Source organism: Callithrix jacchus, chromosome 3 (assembly GCF_049354715.1).
Source record: "Callithrix jacchus isolate 240 chromosome 3, calJac240_pri, whole genome shotgun sequence".
Classification (NCBI taxonomy): Eukaryota; Metazoa; Chordata; class Mammalia; order Primates; family Cebidae; genus Callithrix; species Callithrix jacchus.
Window position 1 is genome coordinate 91740236 of NC_133504.1, and position 25705 is coordinate 91765940.

The window sequence follows — 25705 nt, forward strand, 5'->3', positions numbered from 1 at the left end:
GAAACATCGTAATTTGGGGGTGGTTACCTGCCCTAGACTAACTGCTCTCCTCTTTCAGTGAGAACTGGGCTTCCTCCGATGGAGTTGCGGGCCGGGGCATGCGGACTGAGGATATTTCTAGGTCTAAGGACTAGGAACTTGGAACCTTGCTTCGGACTTTGTTAGAGGGTTTTTGTGGCTTCTCTACATAGCTCCCTCTTTGTCTCTCATCTTTTGGCTCTCCTGTTAAGGACCATCCTTCATTCTAGGCCTTCGGTGTGTCCTGCTTTGATCAAAGGATTGACATTCCTTTTCTGTTTGTTGTCAGCTTTCAGTCACTTGATTGGTTTGGAATCGGAGCCTTTTCTCCTGCGATTCCAGGTGTCCCTAAGGTATCTGTTATCCAGAACCGAGAACTCACTGGAGGAATGAAAACGGCAGCATCTTTAAAAGAATGTTTATTGGAAGGGGTTGCAAGAGCTTGCGAAGTCATGAAGGAAAAAGTTTTTTAGAGCCATTATGAAATGGAAATGGTAATACTGCACTCTGTGTGGATAGATTCAGTTTCCTTCATCTGGGGCACATGCATATGATCAAATTTGGACTTCTTTTGAGATTGGCAGGTAGGGTGAAAAACAGATCTAGGGGAAAGCACATACTTATATATGAATGCCCAATTTAGGATGGAGAGGTCACAGAAGCCTCATAAGGTGACATTTACCCAAACCTAGTTCATTCATTCAATAAATATTTTTGAGCCCTTATTAAGTTTGAAGCACTAGGTATATAACAGTGAACAAAACAAGTTCCTGCTCTCATGAAGTTTACAGTCCAATGGGATTAATGAATTTAAGCAAGCCAGGTGAAAGATTATGAGAGTATTACAGTTAGGAGCATTGTCCTACAAGTCCCCAGTCATGAAAGAGGTGATTGTCTTCCTTTGCTTTTGCTTTTTGATGTTTGCAGGTTTTTTTGTGGGGGTAGGGGTGAGTTACTTTTGTGATTTTTGCTAAAGGGGCTTGGAAATGGCTACAATTGTGTAGATGGAGACATAAGACCACTGTATTTTGATCACTTAATTCCAGTAATTCTATGGCTATCATTTTTGTGGTACTTTGCAGACTGGCAAAGAGATAGGCAAAAAGAGATAGATAGATAGATAGATAGATAGATAGATAGATAGATAGATTCTGCCCTTAAAATACTCAGAGTTTTATAGGGGACATAACACTTGTGCCAAAAAAAAAAAAAATGTTTCAAGGTAGAAAGTTGCACTACCATGAAAATGCACTATGAGATATCCTTGAAGGGAGAGACTATTAACAGGATTTGGAGTGGAGCAGGGCACAACAGCTGTCAGTAAAGTCTTCATGAGAAGTAGTATTTGAACAGGTCTTGATAGGATTTAGAAATATACAAATGAGTAAAAACTTCCCAGACAAAAAAAGAGTGGGAAGGCCAGCTAGCTATTAGGCAGATCTGGGGATGATAAATGATACTTTTTGTGCCAATTACTGAATCTTCTTAAATGCTAGGTGAAGAAATTTGGGCTTTGTTTTTGAAGGTGATAGAAAGCCCTAACTTCTTAGCATGAACTTTTTTTTTTTTTTAATGAAAAAGAAGAAAACCGGGTTTCAGGAAATTAGTATGGCAACAATGTTGAAGTCAAGGAAAATAACATGGTTATTGCCGTAGTCCAAATAAGTTAATAAAAACTGAATTTCAGTAGTAGCTGTTCAAGTGAAAAGTAGGACAAGTGTGAAAAATTTTGCTGTCAAAATCCACAGGAGAGGCCTGCTGATTATTTGACTATAAGGAGTAGGGAAGGACTCAGTGTAGGAAAGACTTGGGTCTCAGACCTGACTGAACAGAAAGTTGTGTCATTCATTGAAAGTTAAGAGCAGGACAAGGAACTTTTCGGGAAAGTAATCAGAATCTCAATTTTAGTTATAACTGAATTTGAGATGCCATTAAGGAACCAGATAGATCCATACACTAAGCATTTGGAAACATGGGATTTAAATTTAAAAGATTTGGCTCACATTTGTAATCCCAGCACTTTGGGAAGCCATAACAGGAGGATCACTTGAGCCCAGGAGTTTGAGGCTGCAGTGAGCCATGATCTCAGTGCACTCCAACCTGGGTGACAGCAAGACCACATCTCAAAAAAAAAAAAAAGGAGAGAGAGAGAGATTATAGTTTAGGCAAAACATATTAAGTCATCTGCCCAGAGATCATAGTTGAAGACCTGATGTGTAAGATTACCAAAAAGAAACTGCTAGCACAACTAAGAAAATAGCCAAGGACAAATACTTGGGCAATACCAAAAGCAACAAAAATCAGAAGATAAGCCAAAGAAAGAGTAGTGAGATATAGAAGAGGATAAACAGGAAAGTTGAGTGTAATAGAATGCAAGGGAGGAGAAAGTTTTATGAAATTGGAAGTAGATAACAAGTATTTACTTGGCCAACATTTACTGTTATCTGCTGTTTTCCAAGAAGTCTGCCAGACGGGTTACAGCAGTAGGTAAAACCAATCCACTGCCGGCCTACATGGAACTTAAATTCTATTGAGAAAGAAAGATTATTTACATAATTAACAGTGTGATTAATATTACAAATAAGTACAGAATGCTTTTGGACTATATAATGGTAAAACTTCTAATTTTGTTGAGGGAATGTGCAGGAAAAACTGAAACTTCAGAGGTGACTTAAGATGAAGATGGGGGTGGCACTCTTTCTACTGAAGTGCTAAGGTAAGAAAGAGTATCTTGGAGGACTTGAAATAAGTCAGAGAGCTATAACAGAGTGGGAATGGCCTGAGATATTACGTAACATTTAAAGTGTGAACTGTGTGCCAGGTACTGTTGTAACTGCTTTATATGTGTTACCAGATCATATAGAGCAATGGTCCCCAACCTTTTTGGCACCAGGGACTAGTATCATGGAAGACAATTTGTCCATGGACCCTAGGAGTTGTGGGGAGGTGGGGTGGTGGAGGTATGTTTTCAGGATGGTTCAGTGAATTACATTTATTGTGTACTTTATTTCTATTATTATTATTACATTGTAATATAGAATAAAATAATTAGACAACTCACCATAATTTAGAATCAGTGGGAACCTTGAGCTTGCTTTCCTACAGTTTGATCTGGGGGTGATGGGGGAAACTGTGATGGATCATCGGGCATTAGATTCTCATAAGGAGCACACAACTTAGATCACTGATCATGTACAGTTCACAAGAGGTTTCGCACTCCTATGAGAATCTAATTCTACCACTGAGCTGACAGGAGACAGAGCTCAGGTGGCAATGCAAGTGATGAGGAGCGGCTGTAAATACAGATGAAGCTTCACTTGCTTGCCTGCTGCTGACTTACTGCTGCATGGCCTGGAGGTTAGGGACCCCTGATGTAGAGAATTAGAGACCTTGTTAAGAATCTTAAACCTTTGGATTCTAAGAAGTGATAAAAGGATTTTAAGCAAGTGAGTGATATGAAAAGGTTTAGAGGATGACAAGCATGATTGTGGTGAGACTGATTAAGCTATTGCAGTGGGTCAGAATATAGATGATGATAGGTTGGTCGAAGGTGATTGAAAAGGGTGGATAGATCTGTTTAAGGAAGTGGGAAGAGTTAAAGCTGCTTCTGAGTTACTGGCTTGGGCATTAGGGTAAATATCATTTGAAAAAGGGATTGCTAGAGGAAGAACTGGTTAAGAGAAAAGGGAATAGCGTATGAAGAGACTGTTGGAGACATGTTCAATAGGAGGCATCAATGAGATATCCATGTCAACCTGGCAGTTGGATCTTGGGAGAGAGGCATAGACTGCAGAGATAGATTTGGAATCACTGGCAAAAGACTATATGTATATCCAATTGTCTGGGCAATAACTCCCAAACTTTAGAGTAAATAGAATTGCCTGGAAGGTTTAATACAGATTTCTGGACCCTACTCCTGGAGTTTTGTCTTCAGTAGGCCTAGGAATGGAGACCAAGAGTTTGCATTTCTGAGTTCTGATGTGATCCCTATGCTGCTGACCCAGAGAACACATTTTTGGAAGAAGATATAGAACAAGGCAAGGAGAGACCCAGAACTTAGCATTGAGGATCTCATTTTGAATTGGATAGGAGGAACCTACAAAGATAACTGACAAAGATGTAGGAGGGAAAATTAGATGTATTAGGTTTACCTGACTGAGGCTGCGAATGACTCGTGAGAGCATTTTTATGGAATAGTGGAGACAAAGGCCAAGTTGTAAGAATTGCTGTGTAAATAGAACAAATGAAGAAAAAGAGTACAGAAGTAGATGATTTCTGAGAAAGTTTTGTTATAAAAGAGAAAAGATAGAAGATGTTTGGATATATTTAAATGTCAATGAAAAGATGCCAGTAGAAAAGGCTGAAAAAACAAAAGATATGGTAAATAATTCATAGGTCAAGGTTTGAGAGATGACAAGAAGAGATAGGATCAAATCTAGGTGACATTGCATAGAGAGCCACCTTCTCCTTTTTTATTAGATGGGAAAGAGGAAAGGATGGGTGCAAGTAAATTTGTAGATGTGCTGGAAGGAAATTTACTTAATTACTCTCTGACAGTTTCTCTTTTTTTTTGTGAAGTAGGTGAGGCCATCTATTGAAACACAGAAGGAATTTTAAAAGAAAATGGAGAAAGTATAAATGATCTTTGCAGATAATACAGAAATGAGTTGACAAGAGAATCGTGAGAGAATTGCCAAGTTGTATTGAATGCCAAGCTGAGATTGGTGATTCTGAAGATACAGAGTGTTTATGTATTCCTTTCAGTTGTACTTAGAGTTTGGGTGCAGGCAGAGAGAGAAAACGGCTAGCAGGGTGGATGTCCATAAAATAGGTAAAACTGTAAGGCTTTCAGGTGCCTAGAGTACTGAAAGAGTTATAGAAAGGTTGGATGACAGAATGAGCTGGATAGGAAGTAAAATGGCATTTGCAGTAGATCAAGGATAATAAGAAAGATCATTGTTTAGTAACGGGGATGTCTGTGTTATATGCATTTGACACAGCTAATTCCTAGTATCACCTAAGAATTCACTCCTATCAATAATACTACTACCACTTCCCTTGGTCATTGAAAGTTTAAAGTGGTAAATATTCATTTTCTCACATTCTTCTTTTTTTAAAGCAACACCTACATTTAAAAATGAAACCTGCATTTAATATATTAAATTTCTTTCATGTGTACATTTTTCTTTCATATATACACACACAGGACTTTGTGTTTTCTAGAACCCTAATCCATAGTAAGAATGATATGGCTCTTTTACAGTCTGTTTTGGCCATGGGTTTAGGAATATAGGTACCAAGATTGACCTGGTACCTTGAAAGGATCCCTGGGTTAAGGCAGTGGAAGAGATAGAGTAACAGAAGATTGTAGTCAAAAAGGAGAATTGAGTGTAATAAAAGAGAAGAATAGTTGTGGCAAGTTTCAGATTTCACTCGCTGAAGATAAAGCTCCTTGAGGTTCAAGATCAATTATATACACACACTAGTATCACTCTGTATGTGAATAGATATTTTTTAAATAAATAAGTAGAACTGGGTGTGGTGGCTCATGCCTGTAATCCCAGCACTTTGGGAGGCCAAGGTGGGTGGATCACAAGGTCAGAAATTCGAGACCAGCCTGACCAACATGGTGAAACCCCGTCTATACTAAAAATAAAAAAATTAGCCAGGTGTGATAGCACACACTTGCAATCCCAGCTACTCAGGAGGCTGAGGCAGGAGAATTGCTTGAACCCGGCCCGGGAGGCAGAGGCTGCAGTGAGCCAAGATCCTGCCACTGCACTCCAGCCTTTGTGACATAGTGAGACTCCATCTAAAAAATAAATAAATAAATAATTAGAAATAAATTAAAAAATTAATATTTTTTCCGTGCATTCCACTGTGGGGAACCACTGGGCCAGAAGGCCTTGTTAGTAATTTAGGGCCGGGGTACAAAGTCTGTGTTTTATAATGGCAAGATTGCATGAAAAGAGCTGACTCCAAGGTTCCAGCTGGAATGTTGGTGTTGATGATTTCCATAATCTTGTAATCTAGGTGCTGACTCTTATCTTCTAATCTGTAATGCAAAGCTTTTACCTGTGGTCGTAGAAATACATAGCAATAAGTACTTGACTTTCATTTTTTCAGCATAGAAATTTCAAGTATTGGTTTTTCTAATATATTACAAGGATTCTTTTTAGGTGTCAACCCTTTATCAGTACCCAATAAAATAAATTATTTTATAGCAATCTGGATAAGTAAACTGCTATTTCCATTACCTAGTTGAAATGAGATCAGTAGAAAGATTAGTAAACTGTCACAGGAGTGGAGTTTAAAGAAAAAAAAGATTATGCTGTTACTCTTGTATATGCTGAAGGAATGGCACATTTACCGTTTTAATCATGGAAATTTTATTGAGGAGCTATTTTTTTTTTCTCAAAATATACATGGTGACCAGCCCCATGAGTAAATTTTAAAATAACTTTTCTGTACCTGTTATTATGTAGAGGTGATGTATGTAATGATATAATTTTAAGAAGTGACAGAGGCTGCTTTTCAATTTTGTTAAATTCTTACAATTTGAGATAAGGTTACTTTTTCATTATAGTATGGGCCTTTGGACTCCTTTTCTTGGGTGAGTCAAATGATATTTTAGTAAAGTACAGAATTTGACAATAATTTTGAAGTTATCAGATAGATAACTAATACCTTCCTGGAAACTTTTTAAAAAAAGCCTAGGGATGTGTATTTGTGCTTCTTGTCAGATGTGGAGAGGGATGAGGAGTGAAGTTGGAGGGGAGGGAACAAACAAAATCCATTTTCGACATGCTTTCATATGCTAGGATTCAACCTACAGCAAGTTTTAATGGTGTTATAAACCCCTGAAAATGGGAGATAACTATGGAATTGCTGACAGTTCCCTAACTGTAGCAGTGCAAGTATGTTGCATTATTATAATATTAACCTCAAGGATAGAAGAAGATTTTAAGCTATAATATATTTATCAAAGGATTGAGCACAAAGAATACATTCTTATTCTGATAATTTCTTGCCTGGAGAGGTCTTTGAAAAAGTGACAAGCAGAAGCAGGACCACATGATAGCATTGGTATTAACTAAAGACAAAACTTTTTAATATGGAATTTCATCAGCCTTTGATGTATATCTTTATCCATCTTGGCTGTTTTTAAGCTCCTTAGGACGCAAAGCATCATAGGCGCTGTGTGTGTGTGTGTGTGTGTGCGTGTGTGTGTGTGTGTGTGTTCACATGCATGTTTTAAGTAGATATGATATCACCCCTCAGAGACCTTACTTTTAAAAATAGATTAATGCATGAGGCACCACAATCTAAATGTGATTAAATAAGGTTATCATTAATATGTTTTTGAGACATTAAGAGTTGAAGTAAAAGCGGCAGCAGTGACTATGATAGCTAATCACTTAACACACCTCTTCACCACTGCCCTCTTACACATGCACAAACATGTCACTGCTATCTTTATTTGTGTTATGGAAATAAAGTTTGAGAGAAGAAATTTCAATACAGAGTAAACTTGACCTAAACACATCAAGTTCTATGTACTGAAAATGTAAAGTGTACCTTTTAAAACAGCTAGGAAGGAGTTCTGTGGCAGGGAGAAGCCTATGTGCATTTAAAACTTTACCATTGAGATAGATACACAGAAAACTGATAATGCTAGTTGTTTCAGTGGGAAGAAACTAGATAATGACTGTCGGGAATAAAAAGGAAGTTTACTTTTATCTGTAATAACTTTTTGGTAATTTTAAATTTTGATTCGTGCACATTATTGTCTATTATAAATAAAAACCAAAAGTAAAAGTTCAATATAGGTAATTGTGCATTGTCTTCTAAATTACTTCCTCTTTTTTTCCTTCAGGTGTTTGCAATGGCTGCTACTGTGAACTTGGAACTTGATCCCATTTTTTTGAAAGCACTAGGTTTCTTACATTCAAAGAGTAAAGATTCTGCTGAAAAGCTAAAAGCACTGCTTGATGAATCTTTGGCTCGGGGCATTGATTCCAGTTACCGTCCATCTCAAAAGGTACCTACATGAACAAAAAGCGTGGAGAAAGTTTTGTAAGGCATGTAGTAGTATATTGATAACATATAGACCATCTCAAAACAGTCTCAGCTGAAATAATCTTTCTGTGTGTCATGAAGGAATTATATTCTTCATTTTTTTTTCTTTCCTTAAAGTTTTCAGAGAACTGTTACACCAGATAGAAAAATTGGCTTCAATTTCCGATTCTTTATGATCAGAATTTTTTTTAAGTTGCTGAATATAACCACAACTTACTTCTAATTATTCTCTAATGTTTTAAGGATTAAAAAAAATAATAAAAGGAGAGATTTTCCAGCAAAATAAATTGAATATGGAAACAGCAAAATAAATTGAATAGGAAAATTTAAGAGAAAAGGAGGTATGGATGAACTTGGAGAACTATATAGCTCTTATCTTGATAATAACAAAGTAGCCAATGGCAGCTTTATGTGAAGAGAATATACGTTTGAAACCACACATACCTGTTTTAAATCCCACTTATGTCTTATAATTGTGTGATGATAATAGACAACATATCTTGATGTCTCAGGCACTTTTCTGAGTAGATTATGTGAAAAATTAATTTTAATTATAATGATCCTTTAAGATAGATACTTTTTTTTTCATTTTACGTAAGGAAAACTGAGGTATGTAGTAACTTCATTTCACCTAGTTTCTGCTTAATGGTAAAATGGGGATAATAAGGACTACTTTGCAGAGTTGTAAAAATGGAAGGAGATACAGTAAATAAGTCAGCCTGGTACATAATAGGCTGTCAGTGAATGACAACTCTTACTATATTTCCTAATACCTACTAAGATGTTCTTTTGAATTATTCTAAGCTCTGGCCCTGAAACTCCCAAATCACTCAGGTCTGTGGACCTAAATACCAAACCGAGAAGAAGACAGAACATGACTAGCTCAAGTCTAACCAGAATCTGAAGCTCAAGAGAGGATCAAGTCCCAGGCTCAGAGCCCAAGTAATCGCTGGTATTTTGTCCCCAGCCACCTTTCAACACTAGGTCTAGTACTCTGAAGCCTTTTTATTGTACTTTGAATAGCAGAAACATTGTGACTTCATTTCTTCCATTCATTCTTATTCCAGTAGGTTCGTGATTTCAGACTGAGGAAATCAATACAGGCTGGTCTCCAACTCCTGGACTCAAGAAACCTGTCTACTTTGGCTACCCAAAGTGCTGGGATTACAGGCATGAGCCACCACGCCTGGCCCACAATATACTTTTAAGTTTAATCTGCATTATTAACATTTTCTTCAACACTTTCTTTTTTTTTTTTTTTTTTAATTGGATTTTAGGTTTTGGGGTACATGAGCAGAGCATGCAAGACAGTTGCGTAGGTACACACATGGCAGTGTGCTTTGCTTTCCTTCTCCCCTTCACCCACATTTGGCATTTCTCCCCAGGCTATCCCTCCCCACCTCCCCCTCCCACTGGCCCTCCCCTATTCCCCCCAATAGACCCCAGTGTTTAGTACTCCCCTTTCTGTGTCCATGTGTTCTCATTTTTCATCACCCACCTATGAGTGAGGATATGCTGTGTTTCATTTTCTGTTCTTGTGTCAGTTTGCTGAGGATGATGTTTTCCAGATTCGTCCATGTCCCTACAAATGACACAAACTCATCATTTCTGATTGCTGCATAATATTCCATGGTGTATATGTGCCACATTTTTCCAATCCAGTCTATTATCAATGGGCATTTGGGTTGATTCCAGGTCTTTGCTATTGTAAACAGTGCTGCAATGAACATTAGTGTACATGTGTCCTTATAATAGAACGATTTATAGTCTTTTGGATATATACCCAGTAATGGGATTGCTGGGTCAAATGGAATTTCTATTTCTAAGGCCTTGAGGAATCGCCACACTGTCTTCCACAATGGTTGAACTAATTTACACTCCCACCAACAGTGTAAAAGTGTTCCTTTTTCTCCACATCCTCTCCAGCATCTGTTGTCTCCAGATTTTTTAATGATCGCCATTCTAACTGGCGTGAGATGGTATCTCAATGTGGTTTTGATTTGCATCTCTCTGATGACCAGTGACGATGAGCATTTTTTCATATGATTGTTGGCCTCATATATGTCTTCTTTCGTAAAGTATCTGTTCATATCCTTTGCCCACTTTTGAATGGGCTTGTTTGTTTTTTTCCTATAAATCTGTTTGAGTTCTTTGTAAATTCTGGATATCAGCCCTTTGTCAGATGGGTAGACTGCGAAAATTTTATCCCATTCTGTTGGTTGCTGATCCACTCTAGTTACTGTTTCTTTTGCCGTGCAGAAGCTGTGGAGTTTCATTAGGTCCCATTTGTCTATTTTGGCTTTTGTTGCCAATGCCTTTGGTGTTTTGTTCATGAAGTCCTTGCCTACTCCTATGTCCTGGATGGTTTTGCCTAGATTTCCTTCTAGGGTTTTTATGGTGCCAGGTCTTATGTTTAAGTCTTTAATCCATCTGGAGTTAATTTTAGTGTAAGGTGTCAGGAAGGGGTCCAGTTTCTGCTTTCTGCACATGGCTAGCCAGTTTTCCCAACACCATTTGTTAAACATGGAATCCTTTCCCCATTGCTTGTTTTTGTCAGGTTTATCAAAGATTGTATAGTTGTATGTATGTTGTGTTGCCTCCGGTGCCTCTGTTTTGTTCCATTGGTCTATATCTCTGTTTTGGTACCAGTACCATGCTGTTTTGATTACTGTAGCCTTGTAGTATAGTTTGAAATCGGTAGTGTGATGCCCCCCGCTGTGTTCCTTTTGCTTAGAATTGACTTGGCTATGCGGGCTCTCTTTTGGTTCCATATGAAGTTCATGGTGGTTTTTTCCAGTTCTGTGAAGAAAGTCAATGGTAGCTTGATGGGGATAGCGTTGATTCTGTAAATTACTTTGGGCAGTATAGCCATTTTCACGATATTAATTCTTCCTAACCATGAACATGGAATGTTTCTCCATCTGTTTGTGTCCTCTCTGATTTCGTTGAGCAGTGGTTTGTAGTTCTCCTTGAAGAGGTCTCTTACGTTCCTTGTGAGTTGTATTCCAAGGTATTTTATTCTTTTTGTAGCAATTGTGAATGGCAGTTCGCTCTTAAGTCTGTTATTGGTGTAGATGAATGCTTGTGATTTTTGTGCATTGATTTTATATCCTGAGACTTTGCTGAAGTTGCTTATCAGTTTCAGGAGTTTTTGGGCTGAGGTGATGGGGTCTTCTAGGTATACTATCATGTCGTCTGCAAATAGAGACAATTTGGCTTCCACCTTTCCTATTTGAATACCCTTTATTTCTTTTTCTTGCCTGATTGTTCTGGCTAGAACTTCCAGTACTATATTGAATAGGAGTGGTGAGAGAGGGCATCCTTGTCTAGTGCCAGATTTTAAAGGGGATGCTTCCAGTTTTTGCCCATTCAGTATGATATTGGCTGTTGGTTTGTCATAAATAGCTTTTATTACTTTGAGATACGTTCCATCGATATAGAGTTTATTGAGGGTTTTTAGCATAAAGAGCTGTTGAATTTTGTCAAATGCCTTCTCTGCGTCAATTGAGATAATCATGTGGTTTTTGTTTTTGGTTCTGTTTATGTGGTGAATTACATTTATAGACTTGCGTATGTTGAACCAGCCTTGCATCCCCGGGATGAATCCTACTTGATCATGATGAATAAGTTTTTTGATTTGCTGTTGCAATCGGCTTGCCAATATTTTATTGAAGATTTTTGCATCTATGTTCATCATGGATATTGGCCTGAAGTTTTCTTTTCTTGTTGGGTCTCTGCCGGGTTTTGGTATCAGAATGATGTTGGTCTCATAAAATGATTTGGGAAGGATTACCTCTTTTTGGATTGTTTGAAATAGTTTTAGAAGAAATGGTACCAGCTCTTCCTTGTGTGTCTGGTAGAATTCGGCTGTGAACCCGTCTGGACCTGGGCTTTTTTTGTGTGGTAGGCTCTTAATTGCTGCCTCAACTTCAAACCTTGTTATTGGTCTATTCATAGTTTCAGCTTCCTCCTGGTTTAGGCTTGGGAGGACACAGGAATCCAGGAATTTGTCCATTTCTTCCAGGTTTACTAGTTTATGTGCATAGAGTTGTTTGTAATATTCTCTGATGATGGTTTGAATTTCTGTGGAATCTGTGGTGATTTCCCCTTTATCATTTTTTATTGCATCTATTTGGTTGTTCTCTCCTTTATTTTTAATCAATCTGGCTAGCGGTTTGTCTATTTTGTTGATCTTTTCAAAAAACCAGCTCTTGGATTTATTGATTTTTTGAAGGGTTTTTCGTGTCTCAATCTCCTTCAGCTCAGCTCTGATCTTAGTTATTTCTTGTCTTCTGCTGGGTTTTGAGTTTTTTTGGTCTTGGTCCTCTAGCTCTTTCAATTTTGACGATAGGGTGTCAATTTTGGATCTCTCCATTCTCCTCATATGGGCACTTATTGCTATATACTTTCCTCTAGAGACTGCTTTAAATGTGTCCCAGAGGTTCTGGCACGTTGTGTCTTCGTTCTCATTGGTTTCGAAGAACTTCTTTATTTCTGCCTTCATTTCGTTGTTTACCCAGTCAACATTCAAGAGCCAGTTGTTCAGTTTCCATGAAGCTGTGCGGTTCTGGGTTGGTTTCTGAATTCTGAGTTCTAACTTGATTGCACTATGGTCTGAGAGGCTGTTTGTTATGATTTCAGTTGTTTTGCATTTGTTGAGCAGTGCTTTACTTCCAATTATGTGGTCAATTTTAGAGTAGGTGTGATGTGGTGCTGAGAAGAATGTGTATTCTGTGGATTTGGGGTGGAGAGTTCTGTAAATGTCTATCAGGTTTGCTTGTTCCAGGTCTGAGTTCAAGCCCTGGATATCCTTGTTGATTTTCTGTCTGGTTGATCTGTCTAGTATTGACAGTGGAGTGTTAAAGTCTCCCACTATTATTGTGTGGGAGTCTAAGTCCTTTTGTAAGTCATTAAGAACTTGCCTTATGTATCTGGGTGCTCCTGCATTGGGTCCATATATGTTTAGGATCGTTAGCTCTTCTTGTTGTATTGATCCTTTTACCATTATGTAATGGCCTTCTTTGTCTCTTTTGATCTTTGTTGCTTTAAAGTCTATTTTATCAGAGATGAGAATTGCAACTCCTGCTTTTTTTTGCTTTCCATTAGCTTGGTAAATCTTCCTCCATCCCTTTATTTTGAGCCTTTGTGTATCCTTGCATGTGAGATGGGTTTCCTGGATACAGCACACTGATGGGTTTTGGATTTTTATCCAATTTGCCAGTCTGTGTCTTTTGATTGGTGCGTTTAGTCCATTTACATTTAGGGTTAATATTGTTATGTGTAAATTTGATACTGCCATTTTGATGCTAAGTGGCTGTTTTACCTGTTAGTTGTTGTAGATTCTTCATTATGTTGAAGCTCTTTAGCATTCAGTGTGATTTTGGAATGGCTGGTACTGGTTGATCCTTTCTATGTGTAGTGCCTCTTTTAGGAGCTCTTGTAAAGCAGGTCTGGTGGTGACAAAATCTCTGAGTACTTGCTTGTTCGCAAAGGATTTTATTTTTCCTTCACTTCTGAAGCTCAGTTTGGCTGGATATGAAATTCTGGGTTGAAAGTTCTTTTCTTTAAGAATGTTAAATATTGGCCCCCACTCTCTTCTGGCTTGTAGTGTTTCTGCCGAGAGATCTGCTGTGAGTCTGATGGGCTTCCCTTTGTGGGTGACCCGACCTTTCTCTCTGGCTGCCCTTAGTATTCTCTCCTTTATTTCAACCCTGTTGAATCTGACGATCATGTGCCTTGGGGTTGCTCTTCTTGCGGAATATCTTTGTGGTGTTCTCTGTATTTTCTGCAATTGAGTGTTGGCCTGTCTTGCTAGGTGGGGGAAATTTTCCTGGATGATGTCCTGAAGAGTATTTTCCAGCTGGGATTCATTCTCTTCATCCCCTTCTGGTACACCTATCAAACGTAGGTTAGGTCTTTTCACATAGTCCCACGTTTCTTGGAGACTTTGTTCATTCCTTTTTGCGTTTTTTTCTCTGATCTTGGTTTCTCGTTTTATTTCATTGAGTTGGTCTTCGACTTCAGATATTCTTTCCTCTGCTTGGTCAATTCGGCTATTGAAACTTGTGTTTGCTTCACGAAGTTCTCGTATTGTGTTTTTCAGCTCCTTTAATTCATTCATATTCCTCTCTAAGTTATCCATTCTTGTTATCATTTCCTCGAATCTTTTTTCAAATCTTTTTTCAAGGTTCTTAGTTTCTTTGCATTGATTTAATACATGATCTTTTAGCTCACAAAAGTTTCTCATTATCCATCTTCTGAAGTCTAATTCCGTCATTTCGTCACAGTCATTCTCCGTCCAGCTTTGTTCCCTTGCTGGTGAGGAGTTTTGGTCCTTTCTAGGAGGCGAGGTGTTCTGGTTTCGGGTGTTTTCCTCCTTTTTGCACTGGTTTCTTTCCATCTTTGTGGATTTGTCAGCTGGTCGTCTGCGTAGTTGCTGACTTTTCGATTGGGTCTCTGAGTGGACACCCAGAATGTTGATGATGAAGTATTTCTGTTGCTTGATTTTCCTTCTACCAGTCTAGCCCCTTTGCTGTACGACTGCTGAGGTCCGCTCCAGACCCTGCTTGTCTGGGGTGCACCTCTAGCAGCTGTGGCACAGTGAGGGATGCTATCAGTTTCTTTTTCTGCTATCTTTGTCCCAGGATGATGCCTGCCTAATGTCAGTCTTTTGGATATAGAGGGGTCAGGGAGCTGCATGAGGAGACAGTTTGTACTTTATAGGTGTTTAATTGCTCAGCTGTGTGCTCTGTTGTTCCTTCAGGGCTGTTAGGCTGCTATGTTTGATTCTGCTGCAACAGAGCTCATTAGAAAACCCCCCCCTTTTTTTTTTCCCCCTCAAATGCTCTGTGTTGAGGGGTTTGGGCTTTATTTTTGGATGTTCGATGAGGTGTCCTGCTCAGCTAGAAGGCAGACTAGCCACTGTTTGGCTGCCGAGGCTCCGCCCTGCTGTTGTGTGATTCGCCCTGTTTCTACAGGCTCTGCTGTGGTCTCCGCCACGCCCTGCGGCGGAGTCTCTTCGTTGTAGCGTGTTGCCTCAGCAACGGCAGGCTAAGTCAGCAGTGGGCCTGTATCTCAGTAGGGACGGGTTGCCTTGGCAGCGGCTGGCTGCGTCAGTAGTGGGCGTGTATCTCAGTTGGGGCGGGTTGCCTCGGCAACAGCTGGCTGCGTCAGCAGTGGGCGTGTATCTCAGTTGGGGCGGGTTGCCTCAGTAGTGTTGGATGCCCCTCCCCCACAGAGCGTCTCGGGCCGTCTGCTCGGGATAGTTTGAAAACGCGGTTTTGTTCGTCCTACTGGGTATCCCAAACGATCTGTCCCTACAATCCCCTGGGCTGGGCTTCTGTCCAAGTCTCGTTCAGTCTCAAGTCCAGCCCTCTCAAGTCTCAGGTTGCTGGTTTAACAAGGCACCCGGACAAGCGCGCCCTGTGGGGATTGCTGGGTAGGGCCGGCCGCTGCCGCCCCGGCTGCCGGCTTCGCCAGGCAGACCTACTGCCTGGCGTCCCGTGTCTTTTTTATACTTGGGAGTTTCCCCGTTCTGTGGGCAACAAAGATCAGTCTGGAAATGCAGCTCAGACTCACCGTTTGCGGATTCAACGCGAACTCCAATCCTGGGTTGTTCTCACAGCGCCATCTTGAGTCCTCCTCTCTTCAACACTTTTTACTAAGTCTACACCTGTGGTCAACAGACTATAAAGAGCCAAATTTGTGGGCCAGATGGTCTCTGTTGCAACTATTTAATTCTTCGATGGTAATGTGAAAGCAGCCATACATTATACATAAATGAATGGTGTGGCTGTGTTCTAATATAACTGTTTATAAAAAACTATTTATCGGCCTCAGTTTGCTAAACCATTGTCTAAGCAGTCAGCACAATAATATATCAAGCCCTGCCACCACTAGATCAGATTCTTCCTTTCCCTTCTTTTCCTCCTCAGAGGTAATCACTATTCTGAAATCGATGTATATTATTTCCATTTATAGTTTTGTACTTTTACGTATTATCACAGTAAAATGAAATGCATCAGCTGCTTTAGTTTTATTTAGAATAGGGGAGAGTGCCCCCCTTTTTAGGGAGAGGGTTTTCCAAGGAGCTGCCATATGCATAAACAAGTTTATGCATACTATTAATAACAATAAATAACAAGTTATCTATATCAGCAAAGCTACAATACATGAAGAAGGAATTGAAGTTTTAAACAGAATGAAAAGACTAGCCACACACTGAGAGAAAATATTTGCCAATCATATATCTGATAAAGGCCTTGTACCCAAAATCTATGAAGAACTCTAAACCCAATAATGAAACAAACATTCATTTTTTTAATATGGGCAAAATATTTTATCAAATAGTTTACCGAAGAAGATATATGTATGCCAAATGAACACTTGAAAAAATGCTTAACATCATTAGCCATTGGGGAAATTTAAATTAAATCTACAATGAAATACCACTACATACTTATTAGAACATTTACAATTTTAAAAGACTAGCCATACCAAGTATTGGTGAAGTTAGGAAGGAACTGGAACTCTCAGATACACTTGGTAGAATTGTAAAATGGTACTACCACAGTTTGACAATTTTTAAGAAATTAAACATATTATTACTAAAGAAAAAAATGTTTTAGTGGAGTTCTGAAATGGAAGTTTATCTCATAAAAATCATACAAAATTAGTTGTGATTAAAAATACTTACCATATAACCCACTCCTAGATATTTATTCTAGAGAAGTAAAAACATAGGTATGTACAAATACTTGTACATGAATATTCGTAACAGCTTTATTTCTAATAGTCCCAAACTGTAGACAACCCAAATATCCACCAATAGGTAAATTGACAAATAAATTGTGGTATATTCATTCAATGGAATATTATTCAGCAATAAGAAGGAATGAAATTATACACTTAACAACATGGATGAATCTCAAAAGAAATATTCTAAGTAAAAGAAGCCAGACAAAAAAAGAGTACATACTATATGATTCCATTTATATAAATTTCTAGGAAATGCAAACTAATCTATTGTTTCAGAAAACAAGTAAGTAATTGCTTAAGGATGGGAGACATATTTTCTCTAGGGTGTATACCTGTAAGAGGGTAATAACAAAGGGCCATGAGGAAATTTGGAGGGGAGATGCATATGTTCATTATGTTGATTGCAGTGATAGTGTCACAGAGGTATACATATGTCAAAAATTTGAAATTTTGCACTTTAAATAAGTGCAGTTTGGGCTGGGTATGGTGGCTCACATCTGTAATCCCCGTACTTTGGGAGGCTGAGTGGGCGGTTCATCTGAGGTCAGGAGTTTGAGACCAGCCTGGCCAACATAGTGAAGCCCCGTCTCCACTGAAAATACAAAAATTAGTGGGGTGTGGTGGCATGCCTGTAGTCCCAAATACTTGGGAGTCTGAGGCAGGAGAATTGCTTGAACCCAAGAGGCAGAGGTTGCAGTGAGTCAAAGCTGTGCCACTGTACTCCGCTCCACTCTGTTGCCATTCCAGGGCAACAGAGACTCCATCTCAAAAAGGAAAAAGGTACAATTTGTATATCAACTGTTTCTCAATAAAGCTATTTAGCTATTTAAGAAAGAAATATTACATTGGTTATAATGAAATGTCTTAATTTTTAACTGAAAATTGTTTTGATTAATCTATTTTTTTATGATTAGTCTGAATATTTAATTACTGGTATCTTTTTTCATCTTTTAGGATGTGGAGCCACCCAAAATTTCAAGCACAAAAAATATTTCTGTTAAGCAAGAGCCCAAAATATCATTGAGTCTTCCTTCTGGCAGTAATAATGGCAAGGCCCTCACAACTGAAAAGGTAAAGAAGGAAGCTGAAAAGAGACCTGTTGATAAAGTAAGATTTTGTTTTAATCTTGTTAAAAGAAAAAAAGTAACTTAGTTGTCCCACAGGCAGAAAGAGACAATGTTTTATGCCTGTTTCTTTTATATAATAATAGGTATAGATACATAATAATTATCAATCAGTGAATATATACTGATAGCTATAGATTTTGACTTTCCAAAAAATGAGTAAAATTTACAAATTTTAAAGTTAAATGGTTAAAAGTTGTTATCAGTAAATATTTGAGCCCTAGGGAGTATAGTAATTTTGAGTGTAAACTTTACTCTATGACTCAGAGTAAAGTTCCTAGATGGAACAGTTGTTGAGAAGAAAAGATGATTACACTTTGGGAGGCTGAGGTAGGCAGATTGCTTGAGCTCAGGAGTTCAAGATCAGCCTGGGCAACTTGTTGAAACCTCATCTCTACAAAAGATACAAAACTTAGCTGGGCATGGTGGCACGCACCTGTAGTCCCAGTTATTTGGGGGCCAGGGGGTTGAGAGAATTGCTTAAGCCCAGGAAGCAGAGATTGCAGTGAGTGGAGTTCGTGCCACTGCACTCCAGCTTGGGTGACAGAGTGAGGTGCTGTCCCAAAAAAAAAACTAAAGCAAGAAAGAAAAGATAGGAAAAAGTATACATGTAAATGACTAATCATAAACTTTACAGAATGGCATGCACCTAAACAGGGCCAAAGATAATTCTTGGATTGTCTATTTTTAGATGATTTCTACAAATAGTAATTAAGATTTTAGTAATCAGGAAAAAAATACATTTAAAACACCCAAAAGACAGACTATATTATCCCATATGTTTTCATACTTTTGCTAAATAGTGGCTATTCATAAACTATGTTATATTATTTCTCTGCTTTTAGATTTACATAAATGAGGCTAGGCACTGTGGCTCATGCCTGTAATCCCAGCACTTTGGGAGGCTGAGGCAGGAGGATCACTTGAGATCAGAAGTATGAGACCAGCCTGGCCAACATGGCAAAACCCCATCACTACTAAAAATTTAAAAAATTAGCCAGATGTGGTGGCACACACTTGTAGTTCCAGCTACTCAGGAGGCTGAGACATGAGAATCGCTTGAACCCAGGAGGCAGAGGTTGCAGTTAGCTGAGATTGCACCACTGTACTCCAGCCTGGGCAACACAGCAAGACTCTGTCTCAAAAAAAATATGTAAATGATATATGGTGTGCGTGTATATATTCTTTGGTAACATTTTCTCCACTCAAATATGTGCTTTTGAAATTTATCTATATTGATGCATGTAGATCTACATTTCTTTTAGCTGCTATATAATACTTATTCTATAAATTAACCAGTTTATCATTCCCCTACTGATGTGCAATTAGATATTTCTCCTTTTGTTCTATTACAATGGAGTTTGAGTGAGCTGCATTATATATATATATATATGTCATGTTAATAGTTTCTATAGGATGTATACTTATAAGTGGATGTAATAGGATATGACATCTTCAGCATTACTGGGCATTGCCAAATTGCTATCAAAAGTAGATGTACTAAATTTACACTCTCATCAGCAACATATAAGAATTCCAAATTCCGTATCTTACCAGACTTCTTCATTTTTGCCAATCTAATGGGCATATTAATAATATTTATACCTTAAAGAAGGGAATCTGAATTTGCTCTGAAGCAAATATGGTAATGTGTTAAGTCTACATGGTAGAAGAAAATCCATACTAGTAAGTCTGTACTGGTAAGGCTGTAATAGTATAAGTAAATCTATTGAACGTCTAGAATTCTTTAATAGAACAGTACAAAGTAAAATACAAATGTTTGTTAAACTGTTCTGATTTATTTATTTCTATCTTGCTGGTTTCATTTAATGTACTGATAAATTCATTACAATTCTTCTACAGATCTTTAATGTGCACATTTGTCCCTAAATATGTGAATATATCTGTAAAATGAACTTGATCATTGCCTACTGTCCTTCTTATTCATCTTTCAGTGACTTAAGGTTTATTCTACCACATTACTTTATTATTTTCTGATGCCTGCTTTTTATAGATGAAATCAGACGTCACTGAAGGAGTTGATATTCCAAAGAAACCTAGATTGGAGAAACCAGAGACACAGTCCTCTCCCATTACTGTCCAAACTAGCAAGGATTTAGCTATGGCTGACCTTTCCAGTTTTGAGGAGACCAGTGCCGATGATTTTGCCATGGAAATGGGATTGGCCTGCGTTGTTTGTAGGTAAGTGTTACCTTGCCACAGAATCTTTTGTTATTTTATAAAGAACAGGCAACCCCTTTCCACTCCCAACCCCCCAAATCAGAACAATTGTTGAACATTGTCCATTTTGTTTTTATTATTTGGAACTGCGGTGGAGGTAAGTAGATGTCTTATGAATTGTCCATATAACACCTTAACATTTTGAAAATTGTCAACAATTTTGTCTTCCCAACGATGACTTTTAAATCTGTTATGTTGTAGTAACATTTTCTGCATTTTTGTGTTCCAGAGGGAAAGCAGTTATTATATTATGATATATATATATATATATATCTATGATCATCTAAGGCTATAATGATTGCTTTTTATATTGTTGAAATTTATACTTTTTTATACACATGTGGCTTCATTCTATTAATCTGATCAGACATTTATTGAGCACCCTGTGTGTATGCAGTAATGTGCTAAGCACTGTGGATTATTAGGTCCAGTTCTCACTTTTAGGTAATTCATATTAATGAAGAACAACAATAGCATATAGCTAACTAATGTAAGGGAATTTAATAGAGATACATACAAAATGTTATGAGACTGTTGGAGGACTAGTCAGAGTCGACTACCTTCTGAGAGGAAGACAAAAATTACGATGAGAAATGACAAGGAGAAAATAGCCAAATTTAATTAAGGCATTCTATATGTTATTAATTGCTGACCAAAAGCTTTAAAAGTTTATGCTTTTGTGCATGCTATGTGTTGGGTTTGTTATTTTGCTCTTTGAATTTCTGGGATTTTTTTTTTTCTTTTTAATATACCAAACCTTACCAGAACAACCCTGAAATAACTTTTTTTTTTGAGACAGAGTCTCCCTTTGTCACCAAGGCTGGAATGCAGTGGCATGATCTTGGCTAACTGCAGCCTCCATCTCCTGGGTTCAAGCGATTCTCCTGCCTCAGCCTCCCAAGTCATGAGGATTACAGTCATGCACCACCACGCCCAGCTAATTTTTGTATTTTTAGTAGAGACAAGGTTTCACCATGTCAGCCAGGCTGGTCTTGAACACCTGACTTCAAATGATCTGCCGTCTCTGGCCTCTGGGATTGCAGGCATGAGCCACCACGCCCAGCCCCTGAAATAACTTTATTGCATTAAAAAAAGTACTATAATGTCTATTGGTATCTTTTCTTAGGCAAATGATGGTGGCATCTGGTAATCAATTAGTAGAATGTCAGGAGTGCCATAATCTCTACCATCGAGATTGCCATAAACCCCAGGTGACAGACAAGGAAGCAAATGACCCTCGCCTGGTGTGGTATTGTGCCCGATGCACGAGACAAATGAAAAGAATGGTAGGAATCATATTTTTCTTTATTTTATACAGTCTGTCAGTGTTTTTGTTGGTATGGTCTTTAAAAACAAAGATTTGAATATTTAAAGTTACTGAAAAAAATAAATAATATTAGCTGATTATTTAAATGTTTGTATGTATAGTATTTATATTCGATTAATATTTCTATGCCTAAAGACCAGACAATGTTATGTGCATTTTTCTCTGTTTAGTTTTATCTAATTCTAATATAGATAAACAAACAAGATTGGTGACACACAAATTATGAATATTTCTTACTAGTCTGTCAACATATTCATAAACATTTAGAAATAGCATGCAGCACTGAGAAGTGGTGAAATACAAAGCCCCACTATTTGTTGAGGTCTGGTAAGGAAATACAGAAAATTCCTGAGTGAGCTTAAACCACTGAATGTCTAAGATGTGCACAGAGGCAATATTTATATGTATGTATTTGTCTTTCCAGCTGTATTTCTCTATTGTTTAGTCTTTCCTTTTCATTGTCCTCAAGTGACCATTTATCTCATTCTTTCAATTTGCTTTCTCTTGGTACTGTTTACTAACATACCTGCCTTTAATAGCATAGTGAAATGTTTTTTTATTTGTTATATGGGATAGTTTTCTAACTTTTATTCACTTATAAAGTAGATAAATGATACAAGAAATTGCTATAATGTCCTATTCACCACTTCTCCCTCCCACTTCCATCTCTTGTCTCTGTCTTCAAATAGTGATTCTCAATTGAGGAGTTCTCACGTTTGTCTGTCAAATGAATTTCTACATAAATTTGTCTAACTAATATATCTTTTAAAGGTCGCAAGTACTGTCTTCAAATAGTGATTCTCAATTGAGGAGTTCTCACGTTTGTCTGTCAAATGAATTTCTACATAAATTTGTCTAACTAATATATCTTTTAAAGGTCGCAAGTACTTAGTTAAAAGTAAAAATTCAAGATACCCATTTTACTTTTTAATCAGTTAAATCAGAAATAGAAAGTGTTTTTATTTATTCCTATGAAATAAAAAGTAGTAAATGAAAAGTGCGTATATCAGTAGCGTGTATATTTCTTACTTGTAACAGGAAATTTCTGTGACAAGTTACAATCTCTTTCGCTCAGTTTGATTTTTATTTAATTTATTATTTAAATTAGTTCTCCAGGATCTCAACTGAAATTACTACAGATGAGCAGTACATTCCAGAGCATTGATAAGAAGCCACTAAGAATTGGAAATTATCAAAAGAAACAAGTTATGACAATAATGTCTTTCTTTAGTATGTCCTCAATGTTTCATTATTATTATTATTATATTCCTTTAACTCCCTTACTAACTAAAGTAAGCACTATTCTTTCCCATGTTTTTTCTCCTCCATTTTTTCTGATTTATTTTATGTGAAATCTATGTTTATGGTTCTAACCCTGCTTCCTGGGTGAGCTTCTATAGCTGACTAGTCTATAGATACTTTAAATGTAATATATTTAAAAGTAAAAGTTGTTCTGTATCCAGTTTTTTTTCTTCAATTGCCTGAATTAGAAAACATCTTTGATGCCTCTCTTAATTCCATATCCCTTTGTTTACCAGAGGTTTTAATTCTACCTCTTTTATATCTCTGAAATCTATTCATTTCTCTTTTATTACTATTTCACAAATCCATTACTTGTCTATTGCAATAGCCACTTAAGAGATCTCCTTGCTTCCCATCAATCCACTTTGCCTACTATCATTAGAATTATTCTAAAATATTTATCTGTTTATATATGCCCAGCGCTCTCAATTACTTATATAATGAGGTTATACTCATTAGGATGCATATATGGACCTTCTCTTTTTGACCCAACTCTACCTTACAGCTTCCTGTCTCACTGCTTCACCGTACACATTCATACACTCTGGCCACTCTGGGACAGACTTAAGTGTGTCATTCCCTGAATATGTGGAGAACTTTCATATTCTGCTTCTCAGCTTCGTCTCTTCATCTGGGATACTGTTTATTCTTTATCTGCTTTGCAAATTATCTAATTTATCAATAAGATCATGTAATTCATTGGCATAGCACGTAAGCAGAGCTTAAGACTGGATGCATTCTACATTCTGTTCTTATTTTAAGTTAAGTAAAATGAAGTAAATAGAATTTTTTTTTTTTTTTCGAGACAGGGTCTCACTCCGTTGTCTAGGTTGGAGTGCAGTAGAGTGACCATGGCTCACTGCAGCCTCAACCTCCCCGGCTCAAGCAATTCTCCCACCTCAGCCTCCCAAGTAGCTGGGACTACAGGCGTGTGCCACCAGGCCTAGCTAACTTTTTAAATTTTTTGTAGAGATAGAGTCTCACTGTGTTGCCAGGGCTGGTCTTGAACTCCTGACCTCAAGTGATCCTCCTGCCTCAGCCTCCTGAAATGCAGGCATTACAGGCATGAGCCACCATGCCAGGCTAAACGTAGATTAGTACCAGAAATCAACAGTAAATCTGGTCTGTGTGTCCAAAAGTCAAAAGTAGTAAATGGGGAGTCATGGCTAATATTAGAACATCGCTAGAATACACCAAGAGTAGATGTGGGGAGATACCAAAAGACATAATCTGAAGTGAGCCTAAAGATCAGAATCCAGAAAATATAAGTTTTAATGAGAGAATTTTGGAACAGTGGGGATTCTAAATCCATCATTCTAACTATAATTGCTTTGAGTGAGATTCTCACATGTACATTGGTTATTGTTCCAAGGTGTCTCAAAGATATTATAAATAGCACCTGACATCCCCTTTCTCCTTGCACAGATTCCTCAAACTGGGGCAAGTTCTGCAGTATGCATTATTGTAGGAAGACCTAGTTAAGAAGGTTGTGTTTATGTACGGCAGGGTCCAAGGTTATTCTTCAGTTCTGTAATTTTCTCTCTACTCAGTAGTGGGTTTTTCCCCAGCTTCAGGTGAGAGACTCAAAACAATAATTGCAGTGGTTCTCAATCTAAGGTAGTAACACACTCCTATTTTGCAGCATTTAGAAATATGTGGGTTTTTTTTTTAATTGCTGCCATTCTGGCAGTTAGTGCCTTAGTGGAGAATTTTATTACATTTTGCAATGTGTGAAGCAGTCACCCAATGAAAATTTTAGTGTCTTGTTGAACAAAACTGAATCTGTAATTATATTGTAGTATTATCAGTAAAGGACAAAGGATTGTGGGTATTTCTTGCTCAGTTTCTAAGATGGCTGGATAAAACAGGGGAGGGAGAAGAAGATCCAAACATGATCTCACAACTAGAAGTACTTCCTGGGGCTTCACCATAATTGGTCTTTGTCTGTTAAACCATACAAGTTAGGTAGGTCCTCAGAATCTAACCTCTGGAGTGATAGATGTGAGTGGAAGTCAGTGTTAAGATTGAAAACCATGGTTTTGAAGCCATATGTTCCTGTTTTACTGTGTGGGATGCATTCTTATAACATGGTTTTGCAGTAGAGGGTAAGATAACCCTCCTTTCCTGCTAGTAGGAGATATTTTACCACAGATAATCTTACAACATTCTTAATATTCTTGATCCAATCGTTACTTTATAAATCTTGTTAAAGATAGGTGTAGTTTGATATGGAAGATATGTAGTATAAAAAGTGATATGAATTGAGATTTAAGGACCAAAACTATATAGTTTGGCAAACAGTAGCACAAGATTACACAAGAAGGCCCAAGCAAGAACAAAATAGGCCAAAGTTTGGCTTCAAGAAATGGTGACAAATTGTTAATAAATTTCCTGGTATAGTAGTATGGGCTTATGAAGATTATCAAAGACTATGGAATGTGGGGGGGGCATCTTTCCCTGTTTAGTATAGATGGATTTTTCTGGATTCAGTTTGTTTATCCTTTGTAAATAATAATGATGAATAAACAGTAACTTTTTGTTAGCACTCAACATGTTCCAGACATTATGCTAAACTCTTACATAGTCATGATTTATTTTCATAACCCACCTTTGAACAGATGGTATTACCATTTTACTGACAAAGAGAATGAGGCTTTTAGAGATTCACATATTTTGCCTGAGGTAACATACCTTGAAAAATAGTTGCTGGGTTTTGTTGTTGTTGTTTTGAGATGAAGTTGCACTCTTGTTGCCCAGGCTGGAGTAGAGTGGCATGATCTCAGCTCACTGCAACCTCCATGTCCTGGATTCAAGCAATTCTCCTGCCTCAGCCTCATAATAGCTGGGATTACAGGTG

The 25705-nt window shown here is 37.7% G+C and overlaps 1 protein-coding gene across 6 annotated transcripts in view; it reads left to right on the forward strand.

The window, feature by feature from the left end:
* INTS12 (integrator complex subunit 12) overlaps positions 1-25705 on the forward strand; it is a 30983-nt gene that overhangs the window by 169 nt on the left and 5109 nt on the right. The window contains exons 2-6 of one of the 6 annotated variants that reach the window (XM_035293196.3): positions 308-905; positions 7895-8059; positions 17809-17961; positions 19993-20180; positions 21346-21505. In XM_035293196.3, coding sequence (XP_035149087.1) covers positions 852-905; positions 7895-8059; positions 17809-17961; positions 19993-20180; positions 21346-21505 — 720 coding nt within the window. In that variant the 5' untranslated portion in view covers positions 308-851. Of the gene's footprint in view, positions 1-307; positions 906-7894; positions 8060-17808; positions 17962-19992; positions 20181-21345; positions 21506-25705 lie in introns of those variants that run through there. The other 5 variants (XM_035293200.3, XM_035293199.3, XM_035293198.3 and 2 more) reach the window with 5 other exon arrangements.